General features: G+C 46.9%; 1 protein-coding gene across 3 annotated transcripts in view; it reads right to left on the bottom strand.

Moving 5' to 3' along the window:
• Positions 1-17,330, bottom strand: part of HEXB (hexosaminidase subunit beta) — a 903,874-nt gene that overhangs the window by 163,114 nt on the left and 723,430 nt on the right. The window contains exon 11 of one of the 3 annotated variants that reach the window (XM_069627487.1): positions 17,111-17,285. The exons of the other annotated variants lie outside the window; for them this stretch is intronic. Within the exon in view, the coding sequence (XP_069483588.1) occupies positions 17,111-17,285 (175 nt within the window). The remainder of the gene's footprint in view (positions 1-17,110; positions 17,286-17,330) is intronic. 3 annotated transcript variants of the gene reach the window in all.

The following is a 17,330-nucleotide window of genomic DNA, read 5'->3' on the forward strand; positions in this document are numbered from 1 at the left end:
TTGGGATTCCAGTAGAGCTCAGAAATGCAGTGACCACAATGTGGCCCGTACTGTGTGGCTAAATTGATTGAGTAGATTACATTTCTTTTTATACATCTATAGTGCAGGCCTTAGAGAATTTGTCTTAGGCCTACCTTTTTATCTTTCTGTAGGGAAAACCTTTAAAACTACATTATTCTGAAAGTGAATCGTAAGCTCTGATTTGTATGGCCTAACACAACCGCCCCTTTAATGTTACTTCTAATTCTTCTCATGCATTCGGTCACCCTGCATCTATGTCCCTTGCAAAATGGTTTGAAGCACATCTTATTAGAAATGATATACAGTATGATATCTTAATTATTCATGTTTTGACAGAAAAGCACTGCCGCCAGTTTCCTCTTTTTTCAAAACCCATTTTCTTTAGCAGTTTCACACTCATGAGAAAACCATACATAAAAGAATAAAATACTGAAATACGAGGAAGCCAATCCGGGTTCAAAATTGCCAGGAGCTGGGAGCTATTTAGCTCATGGTTTTGGCCAAGTGGAGCCTGGTTAGCTTGATGCCAACAGCTACTTTTGACTGCCCAGGCAACGGGTGCTTTTCAAACCTAGCAGCGTGATATTAACTGTGTAGGTTTAGGAATGTGTATAAAAGAAAACGAAGGACAACTAAGGAACATTTAAAGGATATTGGATAATATATAATGAACAAAATGACAGTTTGCATCTTGCACACAAGTTAGATTTGCTGTGCACCGTGTACTAGCTCCTGGTTCCCAAGTAGTAGCTTCTGCCTAACAGGTTACACCCAGTACCAGGAGCTGCCTTTTGCTCCTGTTCACCAAATCCTAAATTTCGAGCCCTGCAAATACATAGCACATCTTAAACGTAATTCCAAATATGCCAATTAACAGAGGCCTCTATCTAGGTAGAAAAGTATCAATTCTTCAGTTTTTCACCTTCCCACCTCTAATAGGCAGCCCTCCCTCCATGCAGAAGTGTCTCAGTATTGCTGGTCTACATTTTCGATGTTTAATTCCTTGACAAAACGCACTCAATGGAAACAATACGAACGTATATTTTGCAATATAACCAGTTACAAGAGCAGTACATTTTTCAGCAACCAAAATCTCCCATACCTCCCTACGCCACATATGCATCCAAGGTCCAACAGCATTTTCCATTATTGTGCCATTGTCATTTTTTACACTAACGGCCAATAGTAACCAATGTTTGTACATGCCCCAGAACTGGGTAGGTCCCTTCCTCTGTATTACCAGGGAGCACCACTAGGGAATTCATATGTCACTGAATATCTAATACTTGTTTTATCTTGACATATTTCTTTACAGAATATATGCACATTGGGACATGTCCACCACATGCGTGACATTGTTTACATGCCTCTGCAAAACCTCTAGCAAAGGTGGGAGTAGGTAGCCAACATTTTGTGAAGGCAAATGGGGGGCATATACCATCTATGAAATAACTTCTATATGCATTCTTCATTTGTGGTGCATCTAGAAAATGCATAGTTTCTCACCCAAATACAATTCCATGCAACCACCCCAATCGTTATCCACAATTCCTCTTCCCATCTCTGCATCTCTTGCTTAATGTTCCTATGCAATTATTTATATAACATTGAGATACGCGCCCTAGGGATTTCTTCCACAAAGGCCTTTTCTAGATTAATCGTCTGATGCCCGCATTTTTAACCTGGGGATATGAAGTCATATGTCATAATTGCATGTATTGAAATCTCCCTTTCCTATAGCAAACCTTGTTTTACAGGCTTCAAATGTCAGTAGTGCATCCATATAGCAGTACCAATGACTAGAGCGCACCTTCTCCAGCCCTAGTGTAAATCCCAGATTATTTGTCACTGATGAAATCGGCCCAAAACCAGGGGAGGGTGCCCCATTTGCCCATGGCCTTGTACCCATAGTATAGGCTAAAGCATGTTGAAATAGTAAAACACACTCTGTTTGCCATATGCAGATTTATATTGTAAATTCACTAGATGAAAATTGGACATTGAAATGCACAAATTTCACCCTTGGCCAATCTAATATATATATATGGGATACATTACTCACCGTAATCGTATTTCTGATGCTTGTATCTGCTTAGATTCACATGCTGTGCATAGGCCGACATCTAGTGGAAGCTGCGGAGTATTACAGTTTGTTTTTCGAAAGTCGAAAATGGGCGTCGACACAGGCGTGCCAGTAATACTATCCCTATTGTGACGTCCACTGTACCCAAGATCCCTCACGCGTGTAGGATCCTCAGATTGTATTTTTTCTGACATGAGGAAGCATGAGGAGTAGCGTGAGTACAGATAATCCAAGCAGATAGACAGAAAGGTAAGACTACAAGCAATCATGCGCCTTCTCTCGGAGGGGAGGAAGGGTGGGTCGCATGTGAATCTAAGCAGATACAAGCATCAGAAATACGATTACGGTGAGTAATGTATCCCTTCTGAGGCTTGTGGAATCTGCTTAGATCACATGCTGTGCATAGATTAGCGAGCAGTACCAGAAGAAGGAGGTGGGATGTGAGAAGGGTCATGAGCAAACAGGTGTCTTAGAACCGCTTGTCCCACTTGTGTATCTGTCTTGGAATGAGTGTCAATGCAGTAATGCTGAGTAAAAGTGTGAATAGAGCTCCAAGTAGCCGCTTTGCAAATGGTGTCGAGGGGAACATTTGCAATGAAAGCCAGAGTGGCACCGATGCCTCTAGTAGAGTGGGCCCTTGGCGTAAAAGGCAGAGTCTTTTTAGAAAGAGAGTAACGCAGCTGTATACAGTTGATAATCCACTTCGAGATAGCGCCCTTAGAGACGCGATCCCCCTCTCTGCCTGTAGCTACGGAGACAAACAGTTGATCTGTTTTCCTTAGCGGTCTGGTTTTATTTACATAGTATAGGACCGCCCTACGCACATCTAGGGTGTGTAGTTTCACCTCAGCCGAGCTTTGCGGGTTCTGGAAGAAAGTCGGAAGCTCGATGGACTGGTTTACATGGAACTTGGATATGAATTTAGGTGAGAACCTAGGGTGTGTGCGTAAAACCAGTTTGTCCTTGTGGATAGTAAAGAAAGGATCTTGCACTGACAGAGCCTGAATTTCACTGACCCTTCTTATGGAGGTAATGGCTACTAAGAAGGCCGTTTTATAAGTCAGGTGTTTGAGACTACTTTTATGCATGGGTTCGAATGGGGGTCCCATGAGCTTAGCTAGCACCACGTTGAGGTCCCATCCTGGCGGTGGGTTCGAAATAGGAGGGTGAAGTCTCTTTACTCCTTCCATGAAGGCTTTAACCACTGGTACTTTCCACCACGAGACCTTGTTATGGGATGTGGTGTAAGCCGAGAGGGCTGCCAGGTGTACTTTCAGCGAGTTAAAAACCAACCCTGCATCCAGCAGGTGGAGCATGTATGTCACAACGTTGGAAGGAGTGCAATCAACCGGGTTGATTTGTTTATTCTGGCACCAGATAACGAATCTTTTCCACTTATCAAAGTAACAGTGCCTTGTATTTGGTTTCCTGGACTCCTTTAGAATGTCCATACACCTCTGTGGTAATTTGAGATGTCCAAACTCTATGACTTCAGGAGCCATGCTGCTAGGTTCATAGAGTTGGGTTCCTGATGCACTGTTCGACCCTGTTGCTGGGACAGTAGGTTGTACCAGGCTGGGAGTCTGATGGGTTCGCACACCGCCATCCTGCGTAGGTGTGGAAACCATGGTTGTCTCGCCCACATGGGAGCAACTAGGATGAGCGTCATCGATTCCTTGTTCATCTTGTACACCACCTTCCTGATGAGAGGAGTTGGTGGAAAAGCGTACGCAAACATCCCTGACCAGTTCATCCACAGGGCATTCCCTTGGGAGTCCGGCTGGGGGAACCTGGATGCAAATCCTGGGCATTGTTTGTTTTCGCTTGTGGCGAATAGGTCTATAGTGGGGAAACCCCACTGAGAGAAGAGATCTTCTACTACGTCTCTGTGAAGGACCCATTCGTGTTCTTCTGGGAGGGAGTCTCTGCTTAGAGCATCCGCTAGGGAATTGAGCTCCCCTGGAACATGTTGCGATGACAGGAAGATGTTCCGTCTGAGTGCCCATATCCATATTTTCTGGGCAAGCTTGGACAGATTTGGCGAACGAGTCCCCCCTTGCTTGTTCAGATAGAACATGGCTGTCGTGCTGTCCGTCCTGATCTGCACCGACAAGTTCAGTAGATGGGGCTCGAACGCCCTTAGCGCTCGGAATACTGCCAGAAGCTCTAGCATATTGATGTGGTTCTTGGCTACTGAGTGAGACCAGAGACCCTGAGCTGTGTGGTGGAGATGGTGAGCTCCCCACCCAGTCAGGCATGCATCTGTAGTCACCACGGCTTGTACTTCGGGATCGTAAAAGGGTTTCCCCCTTGCGAGATTCTCTCTTGTCCACCAGTGTAGGTTCTGTACGAGCGTTGGCGAAACGACCACTTGCCTGAGACCACTGTTTCGCCAACCATTCCTGCATGGGACGCATGCGCAGACGCGCGTGGGGGACCAGGTAAATGCATGACGCCATCATGCCCAGTAACCGCATAGCTTTGCGTACTGTTATCTGTTGACCTGACTGATAATGCAGAATTTGCAGAAGTATATTCCGAATTCTCTCTTCCGAAGGGAAGGTCAATCCTTTCTGAGTATCTAGGATAGCTCCTAGAAACTGTTTTGAGGTGCTTGGCACCAGACTTGACTTTTTCTCGTTGATGGAGAAGCCTAATTCGTGGAGGAGGTCGATAGTCCTTTGAATGTTTGACCTGCAAATTCCTGGGGTTTCCCCCGTTATGAGCCAGTCGTCCAGATAAGGGTACACCGGGATTGCTTCCCTGCGTAGGTGTGCAGCCGCCACCGCCAGTACCTTGGTGAATACCCTTGGTGCTGAAGCTATCCCGAAGGGCAGTACCTTGAATTGGTAGTGGCGACTGTCCACCTTGAAGCGCAAGTACTTTCTGTGCGCTGGGAGCATGGAAATATGAAAATAAGCATCTTTCATATCCAAGGTTGCCATGTAATCCCCCTTTTTTAGGAGGGGGATTACCTCTTGTAGCGTGGTCATACGGAATTTTTGGGGCTTGACATACTTGTTGGCAGGCCGTAGGTCCAATACTGGGCGCATTGTCAAATCTTTCTTTGGCACAAGGAAGTAAGTTGAATAGATACCCTTGTTTACCTGGTGTCCTGGGACGAGTTGGGACGCTGCAGTAGTACTATACAATATCCTGCGGATACTGTTGACAGCACCCATCTGTCTGAGGTGATCCCTTCCCAAGCCTGGGTGAAGGTGGAAATGCGTCCCCCTACTGGGGTTGCGTGGCAAGGGACCCTGAACTGAGCGTCACTGTTTTGGTGGAGGCGTGCCACCACCCTTGTTGGGGCTGCCTCTGCCTCTTCCACGACCTCTCTTGTTACCCCTGCCGTAACTTTGGGTAGACTGCTGGTTGTTATTCCATTGTGTACCTTGTCCCTGGGCATAGTTGCCTCTTTGTGAATTTTGGCCGCGTGGGCGACGAAAATTATTGTTCCCCCTCTGGTTAGGGGGTTTGTTGGTAAGCTGGCCAAGGGATTTGAGAGTCTCATATTCATCTTTGGCATTTTTAAGTGCGTCTTCGACCGCTTTCCCAAACAATAGGTCGGGTTCCACTGGCTTGTCTATTAAAGAAGCCTGGGTTTCTGTCTTGAATCCCGACTGTCGTAACCACGCATGTCTCTTGATAACAGTACCTTCTGCTATCAATCTCCCTGCGTTGTCAGCGGCGTCGAAAGTTGCTTTTAAAATGCAACCAGACACGGCTCTCCCCTCTGCTGAGATCCGAGCCAGCTGGCCCTTTAACGGTTCTGGAGCAGAGGCAATGAGCGCCGCGACTTCTTCCCATTGATGGCAATTGTAACTAGCCAACAGGGTGGTGGAATTCGCAATCCTTGCTTGGTAGGCGGACGTTGAGGCTACCTTTCTGCCAAACCCGTAAAGTTTTTTGCTCTCCTTATCGGGAGGAGCTTCTGATGAAGATAAGGGCGTGCCAGCCCTTTTTCTAGTGTTGGTCACCACTAGGGAATCTGGTTTAAGATGTCCCCTTATATACAGAGGGTCAGACTGGGCTGCCCGGAAAATCTTTTCAATTCTGGGGTTGACAGCTCTGGTGAGGTTAGGATTCACCAGGGAAGGATCTATTCTTCGTTGGATGGATTTGAGGATAGGGATGGTCTGAGCGACCGGTTTTCTCTCTCCTACAAACTCCTCCGCGAAGTCCCTTTCCTCCTGTACACCGTGGGTGTCGATGTGGAAGTGTTCCGCTGCTCGAGCGAGAACCTCGTTGAGGAGGGGCTGGTTATCAACTGGAGAGTCAGTAACTGGGGCTTCGCTTTGTACTGGGGAATCTACTCTGTAAATTTCCTGCTCATCTTCTCCCTCCTCCAGGTCCTCATCCTCTGCATAGTAATCTGTCCCGGTTTGTTCTTCCATAATTTCAAACTCCTGGTCCTCTTCAGGGAAAGCTTGTCCCCGGTAACTGGGGAGTGGAGTAGAATATGGAGTGGAGTAAGGCTGAACCTCGAAGGGTTCAGGTCTTTCGACCCGGGGCTTTTTACTTAGCGGGATAGGATCGGAGGAGCCTGAGGGTGTGGCCCCTTGAGGGTTATATGAAAGAAAGTGTTCTGGGTTCTTATCATAAAAATCAGCCAAGGAAGACATCCTAGACATAACCCTGTCTATGTCTTCACTGGACCATTCCCTGGAACAGGGTATTACTTTAGCAGGAGATGATTTATGCGACTTTTCAAGGGTAGACTTGTGTTTACTTGTCTGCCTAGGGTGAGAGGATGGCTTTACAGGGGTGGAAGGCTGTGCTTTCCGCTGTTTCCCCCCCTCCCCGTGCGTGGAAAAATGTTTTCCCTGTCCCTTGGAGGCCCCAGAGATTTTCGACGCCGGGCGCCGAGGGTCTGGAGAGGTATCTGTGTGCTTCCGTGGGGCCTCACTGGTGTTAACCGCGGTCTCGGTATCTTGGAGCGCGGCCTGGGGGTGGAAGTCGTCTTCGTCTCCCGACGATCGAACTTCCGTTAATGTGTGTAGCGAGGCACTCTTGGCAAGAGTGGATGATTGCCTTGCGTCGTGAGGTGATCTCGATCGAGAGCGCCCAGAGGACACCGAGTCGGACCGTTCTTTTTGTGCCTCTTTCCGGGAAGTCGACGTCGTCGAGGTCCGGTTGGTCTTAGTGTGTTTAGTGTGTGTTAGGTGTGTGTTAGGTGTGTAGCGCTTGCGTCGCCGGGGGTCTTCCCCATAGCGCCCTGCCGGACGACCTTCCGAGGTCGGGGACCTGCGCTCGCCGGCTGTCTTTCGACGCCGTAATGCCCTCGCCGTCCGAAAGTACGGCGTCGCTGCCATCGCTGAAGGCGCCCTCCGCTGCCATGGCCTCCTGCCTGGCGTGGTGGGCCCAACGCTTTGTCGAACGGTCCTTAAGTGTCTTAGGTTTAAACCTATTACACGCTCTGCAGTTCGCTTCGGGGTGATCCCTCGGCAAGCAGAGATTGCACGTGGCGTGCCTGTCGACCCAAGGGTATTTGCGATTGCACTTGGGGCAGAATTGAAAAGGGGTACCCTCCATACGCACCTTAAGGCAGCGGGCTGCTAAGTGTAGGAATATATAAAATGTAACTATATATCAAGAGTGAAGAGTATGTACCACCCCCCACTCTCCCTACTTGTAAGGGCCGAGGCCAGCGGCCTACTAGGCCCGGGCCGAGGCCAGCGGCCTTCCGAGGCCCAGATCCGTCGTGCAGCAGTCGACGGTCGATGACTTCTCCAGCCGTCGTCGAGGTTGAGGGTCGACGTTGGGGTGGGGAAGGGAATGAATAAGAATTATAATTATAATAACAGCAAAAGTATGGCTAAGGCCAGGGAACTCCGCAAGATGCTTCCGACCAGTATGGCGGAAAAAAACAATCTGAGGATCCTACACGCGTGAGGGATCTTGGGTACAGTGGACGTCACACTAGGGATAGTATTACTGGCACGCCTGTGTCGACGCCCATTTTCGACTTTCGAAAAACAAACTGTAATACTCCGCAGCTTCCACTAGATGTCGGCCTATGCACAGCATGTGATCTAAGCAGATTCCACAAGCCTCAGAAATATATATATATATATATATATATATATATATATAGCAAATATGACTAGACATGTTATAGCTTTATGTATGGTCTAAATAAATGTAAAGATTTTCTGTTGTAGTTTGGTCAATACTGTTTTGGTAATTTTAACTGGTAAAGCCAAACAGAGTAATCTCATGACAGCAATATGTCCAAACCATGAAATTGCCTGAGTGCCCCAACTAGCCAAGTCCCCTTCAAAGGCCCTTAACGGTTCTGACAAATTAGCGCATTAGACGCTTCTCATCAATGAGGGTATTTTAATTCCTAAGTATTCTATGCTACTATTGATCCACTGCAGCAGTCAAAGATTGAATGACAAAGAACAGAAGGGGACATGGATACGATTAATCTCTTGGATTTAACATAAAACATGGAAAATCCTGATACTCTTTCGCCAATTCCCCAAACAAGATCAGTAGGGAGGTAGCAAGCCTGGTGAGAATAACCAGGACATCCTGTGTGAAAAGGGCTGTTTTATACATTTCCCTCCACCTCTAATCCGTCCCAATTCTCCTTCCCCCTGATAAATCTAGCTACATGTTCCAAGGCCAATGCAAAGAGCAGAGGATAGCGAGAGCAGCTGTGGCAAATGCATCCGGTGGAATGGGAATTGCCAGCCTTCCATTTAAACCGATTCTTGTAGACTGCACACTGAAGATGGAGAAAGAAAATTGGTCCAAAGCCATTTCCCCCAACTTCCTCCCGGTCATACACTTCATTCGAGTTAGGAGTCTAGATCCCCACTTCAATAGCCCTCTCACCTTCCCCAGTTCAATCATGTGGAAAAAGCTATGTTTATTATCCTCAGTCTTCCTATCCTTGATAAACCCATTGTGCTCATTATCAATATAGGCACATGATTCATTAATCTGGTTACTAATATCTTCGAATGCACTCTTGCATCCGCACTCAACAATGTGATGGGTCTAAAAGAGTTAGACAACTTCTCATTTCTCATCCTTGCCTGGCTATTGCAGCAAAATGGTGAAGGAATTTGCCATAGAAGGATTAACTGAACTACATTTTAAAAAAGAATTAAAGTGACCAGCCTGGGGGCTTATGAATGTGACTTAAATGTTTTATAAAAGGGCAGAAAACACATCTGTTACTGATGTTGTCCCCTATTCTAATGCTCGAATTACTAATTTTGAAAAGTTTAAACAAGCATTCCATATCTTATTCTACACATCACTGACCTCCAAATCAAGTTTCTCTATATTAGGCTTCAAATTTCAACTCCATCTGATTATGAATTGTTTTGCTCATCATTGTTCTATCTGCTGAGACACATACCTTTCTTTTTTGCACACACAACTCAGATAATAAATCCAGTAAAAAATGAAATAATGGGACTGATCAGCAAGATAGGCATCACAATCTTCTATGCAAAAACACATCAATTAGAGTTATGTGTAGATCACTGTCTAGACCCAAGTTGGCCACTTTCAAATATATTCCTTTAAAGTCCTAGTTCAAATAGAAGCCATTCAGTGAAATCGCAAGGAGTGTGCATCCTGTGACTATTAAATCAATGTGTATTTGCATATCCTTCAGAAAAGTCTTCGCAATTAACTGGCCATTTACCTCATCTGCTCCTCAGTCTTAGCCACCTCATGTGCTTAGACTTCCTGACAGACAGCTCTAAAATGAAGTCTGGGCTCTGAACTCATACGCCTGATCCCCCACAATCCATGGCCAGTCAATACCCAGGGAACTTGGCGAAACCTAAAAACACTACTGGAGAAAGGTCCCAAAGACACCAGCCCTGCTTACCTATGCCGAACTTCCCAAGCCTCTGGCCATCAAGCACTCCCAATGCCTCAGAATTTCCACTCACACTTGAGTTCCAGGATTGCAGCCGACTGATTTGATTAATTGTTGACCTCCTTGACTACATCTCTTCTCCCTCTTCCCTTCGCACTTTCCATTGCTTCTCTGGACAAACAATTTTTTGGGCTTTTACTTGCAATCATGCAGATGCACAACTTACAGCTATCCTAATAACTAGCAAGTGAGGCACTACTTCCCTCAAAAGATGACTGAAGCCATTCTATATTCAATTAAAAATTGAAAGCATCTTGAGAATGAACCAGGACTTTTACATACTAACACTTTGTCTATGCGGCTATTAGATTAATGAGCGTATACATTAACAATTTCAATTCATTCAACTTTACTTCTGGGCATTATGCTTTTTCCAGGGAGAACCAGTGCAGGAATGAGCAGCTTTTACAGTTGAGGTTTGGATAATATGCCTATGTAAAAAAATAATTGTCCATGCTGGAGCTGGCACAGAAATTGGAAGGGGTTTTAATGCTTAAATGAATAGCCATCAATTAAACAAAATCTATGCTTTCTTATGGGGTTCTGCACATTGAAAGTCACAGTAGAGAAGGGAGTAGTTTCTTACCTGTAACTCCATTTCTCCAGCATTGGTATCTTTCATGGATTCACATGCTTAGAATATTCCCCTCGTCAGGCTGTGAACCCTCGGTATACTTAAGAGGTTTTCCATTGGAAATATTCTACACTTCTGTGTCCCATCTACGTTGTTTTGGGGCACTTACGCATGACCCAATAGGACGTACAGTATAAATAGCCCCGCCCCCGCGGCTCCCTTCAGATTTTAACCCCAAAGTAGTAAGGGCCTATCACGCTTGCATTCAGGGGAGGCCGGCAGGCGCATGTGAATCCATGAAAGATACCAACGCTGGTGAAATAGAGTTACAGGTAAGAAACTATTCCCTTCTCCAGCATTGGATATTTCATGGATTCACATGCTTAGAATAGTTTATATAGCAGTACTCCCATCTGGAGTTGTGAAATGCAAACCAATATTACATGAGCCGCACATGCCGTTAGCAATACAAAAACCCCAATCATGGTACATTGACAGGATGGTATACCCCTTTGTGGGGCTTACCTTACTGAAAGAGGTCGCAGGACTGCTCGCCCCATCTGCACATCCGCTGCATGCTGTTGCTCTAGGCAATAATGCTGAGTAAATGTGGGCGGCAACGACCAGGATGCCGCTTGACAGAAGCCCACCAGCGGGATTCAGGACCACAATGCCGCCGATGACGAGGTGGATCTCGTTGAGTGAGCCTTTGGACGTCTTTCCAGAGGCTTCCCTGCTTTAGAGTGGCAGAAGGCAATAGTCGACGACACCCAGCGGGCTAGTCCTTGTTTGGAGATTGGTTTTCCCTTTACCGAAGGCCCATAAACCACAAACAGTTGTCTCGTACGCCTAAAGCCTTGGGTACGACAGATAAAACTTCAAAGCTCTTTTGACATCCAAGGTATGGAGAGCTTTTTCCGCAAAAGAGGCCGCGGTGAAGAATGTTGGTAGCACAATTGAAGAATGCTTGTGGAATGCAGTTGGAACTTTTGGTATGAAATGAGGGTTGTTTGCCAGCACCACCTTGTCCTTGAGAAAATGCAAGTATGTGGATCTATCACCAATGCCTGCTGCTCCGACAGTCTTCTTGCTGACGTAATAGCTACTAAAAAAGCAATTTTCCACGACAAAAATATTAAGGATGACGAGACAGGCTCAAAAGGAGCCTTCATTAGACCCGCCCGTACCTGATCGAGACTCCAACTAGGAGGAAACTTTTTGGCCGGAGGGAAGGTCCGAAATAAGCCTCTCAGGAAATGCTTAACCAGTCGATTGCTGAACAATAGAGTTGAATGCCTTTTAGAAGTAAATCTTGAAATGGCTGCCAAATTAACCTTTATGGAGGAGAAAGATAATCCTCTTTTCGCCAAGTGTAGCAAATATGGAAGAACATGCTCTGACGCGATGTTTAGCGGGTCCACCCCCGGTTGGTCCCTGCACCACATGCAGAATCTTTTCCACTCACATGCGTACAAAGTATTCATGGACGGAGCTCGCGCTGCCTCTAAAATTTGGTGGCAATCTGAGGAAATGTTCAGGGCCACAAACTCGGACAAGTCAGGAGCCAGGCTGTAAGGCTGAGGGTGCCTGGATCATGATGCCAAACTGCTCCCTTGTCTTGAGATAGAAGGTCCGGAATCTTCTGGAATCTCACTGGCTCCATTACCGACAAGCTGGAGAAGGTCCAAAAATCACAACTGTCTCGCCCAGTAAGGAGCGACTAGAATCACACGACATGGGTATTTTTATACCCACTGGAGGGTCCGTCGAATGAGTGGAAACGGAGGGAACGCATACGCGAAACTGCCTGTCCACGGGAAGGAGAATGCCTCCCCCAGCGAGCCAGGTTGTGGCCATCTTCTTACGTAATGTTCACACTTCTTGTTCTCTCGGGTTGCGAAAAGGTCCAAGGGAGGATGACCCCACTTCTTTAAGATGTGCGCCAGTTGTTGATCGTTCAACTTCCACTCGTGCAGTTGATTCATCTCTCTGCTGAGCGAGTCTGCTTGTACATTGTTCACCACTGGCAGATGGTAAGCAATTGTGCTTATTTCCTGCTCAAGGGCCCAACGCCATGAGCTTCGCTCGAAAGCGTTCTCGAACGTGTGCCCCATTTTTTGCCTGACGGTAGAACATTGTTGTTGTATTGTCCGTTAATATTCTTACGACTGATCCCCGTATTCGTGGTAAAAATGATTTCAGAGCCCAGCGTACCGCCCTTAACTCCAGCACGTTGATGTGAAGCGTTGACTCTTTTGGGGACCATTGGCCTTGAACCTGCAGGGATCCCGGATGGGCATCCCTCTCGTTAGATTGTCTGAGAGCTGCCACCACTGAAGCGCTTGTAGGAGGTCGTTAATGAAGCTCAACTTGTCGGACCACAATCCGCGACTTTGAGACCATCGGTCTGCCAGAAACTCTTGTATTGGTCTCATGAAGAGACAGTTCACTAACGGGATACACAACGCCATGGACCCTAGCAGTGACATGTATTTCCTGACTGACACTCTGGTGCCAGCTTTCCACTTCTTCGCCTTTTGTTTGAGTTTTTGAACTCTTTCCACGGACGGTTTCACTAGCCCTGAATGAGTTTGGAATTTCGTGCCCAAGAATACCAAGCTCCTTGAGGGAGCTAAGCAGGACTTATCGAAGTTGACTGCAAAGCCTAACCGCTGCAGAAGTTGCATGGTGGCTTCTAGGCTTGCTTGTGCCACTCCTGGCGACGAGCTCCTTACCAGCCAATCGTCCAGGTAAGGGTAAACATGATGACCTTTCCTTCGCAGCCAAGCTGCCACTGGAGCCAAGCATTTTGTGAACGTCCTGGGAGATGATTTTAGTCCGAATGGAAGCACTTTGAATTGGTAATGACTCTCACCGACTACGAACCTTAGAAACTTTGTGTCGTTAATGCATGGGTATATGGAAATATGCATCTTGCAGGTCAAATGACGCCAGAAAATACCCCGGCTGTATAGATCGGATAACCTCCTGAAGTGTAAGCATTTTGAACTTCAGGCGTTGCAGAGTGTTGAGAGCCCGAAGGTCCAGAATGGGTCTCCACTTGCCGTGGGGTTTTTTGACCACAAAGTAACGGGAGTAAACTCCCAGACCCTTCTCGCCCACCGGAACAAATTCTAGAGCCCCTTTTTGCAGCATAAGCTCCACTTCCTGCTGTAATATGTGAAGATGGGGTTGCACCGAATACACAGGTGGAATATGAGATGGTACCTTCTTGAAGTGCAAAGAGTATCCTAGTTTTACAGTGTCCAACACCCAACGGTCTGATATTATCCTTTCCCACTCGTCGATGGGACACTCTGCCCCCCCAGGACGTCCTGAAACTCGTCATTGTTGGGACTTTGACTGCTTTCCTTTGGGGGACGAAGATTGTCGCCCTCTTCTCCTAGAGGCCTGGAAGTCTCAGCTTCTTCGCGTCGCTTGGACAGCTTGTCTGTAACTTTGGGAGGAGTATGATGACCTGTTGAAACTCCCATCCCTGGATGCCGCAAATCGGGAATTCCCTGACGCTCTGCGGAAGGGGCAAAAGGACCAAAATGCTCTACCACTTTGCAGGGCTCCGAGCGATCTTGCTGTGTTCGAATCTTCCTTCATGCCCTTAAGGGCCTCGTCCACTTTCTCCACGAACAACTGCTCCCACTCATATGGCATAGCGAGCACCTTATATTGGACCTCCGGTCTAAAGTTCGTACATTTCAGCCAGGCTTGTCTTCTCAAAACCACTCCGTTATTTATTTGCTTGAAACCGGATTCGGCCAAGTCCACAGCGATATTAATCGAGTGGTTTGATGCCTCCTCCCCCCACGAACCAGTAACATTGCTGTTTTTCTGTGCTCCTCAGGCACGTGTTCCAGGATGGGGGCCAAACGATGCCACATCTCACGGTCGTATCTTGCCATGATAGCCAGCTAGTTAGCTGCTTTTACCGTTGTTGCTCCCACTGACAAGACCTTTTCACTAAAAGCATCCTACCTCCTAGCCTCACTATCCGGGGGTGTTGTACATTTATGCGGAGATCTGGCTCTTCTGGATGCCGCTGCCGACACTACCAATTCCAGGCAGGGCTGTGCGGTCAAACATTTAGGAGTAGAATCCAGAGCTTTGAACTTTTTTCTAACCTGCCCTTCATTGCAGGTTCTGAAAATGGATGGCGCATGGTTTGCAGGCCTTCCTGCCAGACGTGGTCCAGAATGGGGACCGAGAAGACTGACTTCCTCCTCTTCCCCATATGGTTGAATAAGAAGGATTCCTTCTTTTCTTCCTCTGGGGTCAGACCAAATTCAATGCAGGCTTTCCCCATCGCATGAAAGGAGCCGATGTCATCCAGCGATGACGGCTGAGCCGGGCTTCTAGGAGCTTCCACCTCTGCCTCCGATTCCCATGTAGGATCTCTGGAAGGGGACGACAAAATGTCTGAGAAAGTGTCTCTAGGCCGTTGGTCTGACTCTGAATCTTGCAACTCCCCTTCTTCCCGGTGTGAGCGGGGGAGGTCCTTGCTAACTGGACGAGAGGCCGGCAACCCGGTTGTTGACATTGACCGCGGAGCAGGACCTGGTTCGTTGTCGGCGGGTGTTGCCGGTACAGCAGGAGGTGTACCTATGGGGGGTAACCTTGCATCCAATTGGCTCAAAGACTGCAGCGTGGTCAACACCTGTAAGGATAACACAGACTGAGGATTTATCAAAGACGATGTAACAGGGACACTTTGCATTCCCGAGACCGTCGACGAGCCAACACCTTGCAAGCCCAGATCGGCTGGACAAACAATTTGTTCGCGGTCTTCCTCCATCGACGATATTGAGAGCATCTATTCCTGCTGCAACAGGGTATCTGGCAAAACCGCATCGTACACTGCCGGCTGCCAAACCTCTGGTGGATTCACCGTCGACGATGATCTCGGAGCCCCTTCAATCGTCGTTGACAAAGCCACTGCAGGTAATGAACCCATCGACGACGGAATTCCCGTTGACGACATTGGTGGCTGTGACGCAACCTCTTTAGGCCATCCTGCCTTTTTTGAGCTAGATCTATGCTTCATCGAGTCTCTACTCGAGGAAGACGTGTGATGGTCCCCTGAGGAGGAGGTCTTTATGGGATCTCTTCTATCCTTTTTCGACAAAGATGAAGAGGAAGATTTCCCTTGTTTGCTGTCTTCCCCCGGATTCACCGGATGTTTTTCTAGTGAGGGACGTTTCTCTGTAGAACGTGGCTTCTTCGCCAGAGGCTCTACAGATACAGAGCGGCGATGAACTATCGGAGATTTTGGCCTTGATGCCAAACTGTGTGAAGATCCTACCTCCGATGAAGGGTATTGTCTTTCCCCTTCATTCAACCACGTCACCAGACGCCTATTACGGTCTCTCAGGGTTTTCTGTGAGAATCCCTTACAAATCTCACAGCTGTCCCCCGAATGGTGCGGGTGAAGACAATAGAGACAATCCATGTGCCCATCTCCTTCGTAGACTTTCTTCAGTCCGCACGTGGCACACGGCTGGAATAACGCCTTCTCAGACATTGGGAAAGAAAGACAAAGCTCAACCTTGTAAGAAGTGAAAACACAAGGTGCTCCCGCTACTTTGGAGACGGTTGAAATCTGAAGGGAGCCGCGGGGGTGGGGCTATTTATACTGTACGTCCTATTGGGTCATGCGTAAGCGCCCCAAAACGACGTAGATAGGACACAGAAGTGCAGAATCTTTCCAATGGAAAACGTCTTATTTATACTGAGGGTTCCCAGCCTGACGACGGGGAATATTCTAAGCATGTGAATCCATGAAAGATCCAATGCTGGAGAACTTGGGATTGATTCTGTAGGAAGTCTTTATCCATCTGTGTTTATACAAGTCAGAATGATCTGATTTCTACAGAAGATAGGGTCGTGCCTATTTGACCCCAGAGGGAAATCAAAAGACACTGTTGGTGGTTGGCTTTTGGCCTTCACAGAAGACCTTCAGACTACCAACTGAAATTCCTCGATTCACAAGCTATGCCTGCAAGTCATGTATAAAAATGAAGTAAGCATGATCTTGTCTTCGGCCACTCAATAGAGAAAGGCACACTCAAATCTTAGTATGTGACCATTTTGTGCAGATGTGAATCAAATCTATTTTGCAAGCCACAATGATGTGAACTGACTACTATAAACATTTTAAATATTTCAAACACTATGCAGACTAAAGTATTAATGCATAAAAGGAAGACTGACTCATTCTTTGCCTCGGTCAGTCTGGGTAAGGACACCATTTGATGATTTTTCTGGAGGGGAAGAGATCTAATCCTGAGAATCGGACTCAAACCCTGCCCACCTATTCCACCTGCTTTATTTCCTTGTGATTATTACTTTGTGTATAACCATCGGATTTAACTTGTCTTGTTAAAAAGGAAAACAAAAGAAAATGGTACTGAAACAATTCAAATTATATTTTGACCACCAACAAACAGAGCAGACATAAAAGGGCATTTGTGCTATAATCCCAGGAGTATTAGATAAGAAAAAGTGCACAAACCATTGAAACACAGAGGCTCTACTTTGTAGTATCGCTGCCAATCCTGACCATAGCTAATGATATCTAGGTACCAAGGTGCTGCCAAGATGGTCTTGAAACCGGCTGCGGTTACATTTTGTAGTTCTTCATTACACCTTGACCCCTTCCATACTTCAACTACTGTGTCTTGCTTAATCTGGAAAGATTACAATAAATGACTTCAAACGCATGCATACATGTG

The sequence above is a fragment of the Ambystoma mexicanum genome, chromosome 6p, assembly GCF_040938575.1.
Source record: "Ambystoma mexicanum isolate Mex_15411 chromosome 6p, UKY_AmexF1_1, whole genome shotgun sequence".
NCBI classification, from domain to species: Eukaryota; Metazoa; Chordata; class Amphibia; order Caudata; family Ambystomatidae; genus Ambystoma; species Ambystoma mexicanum.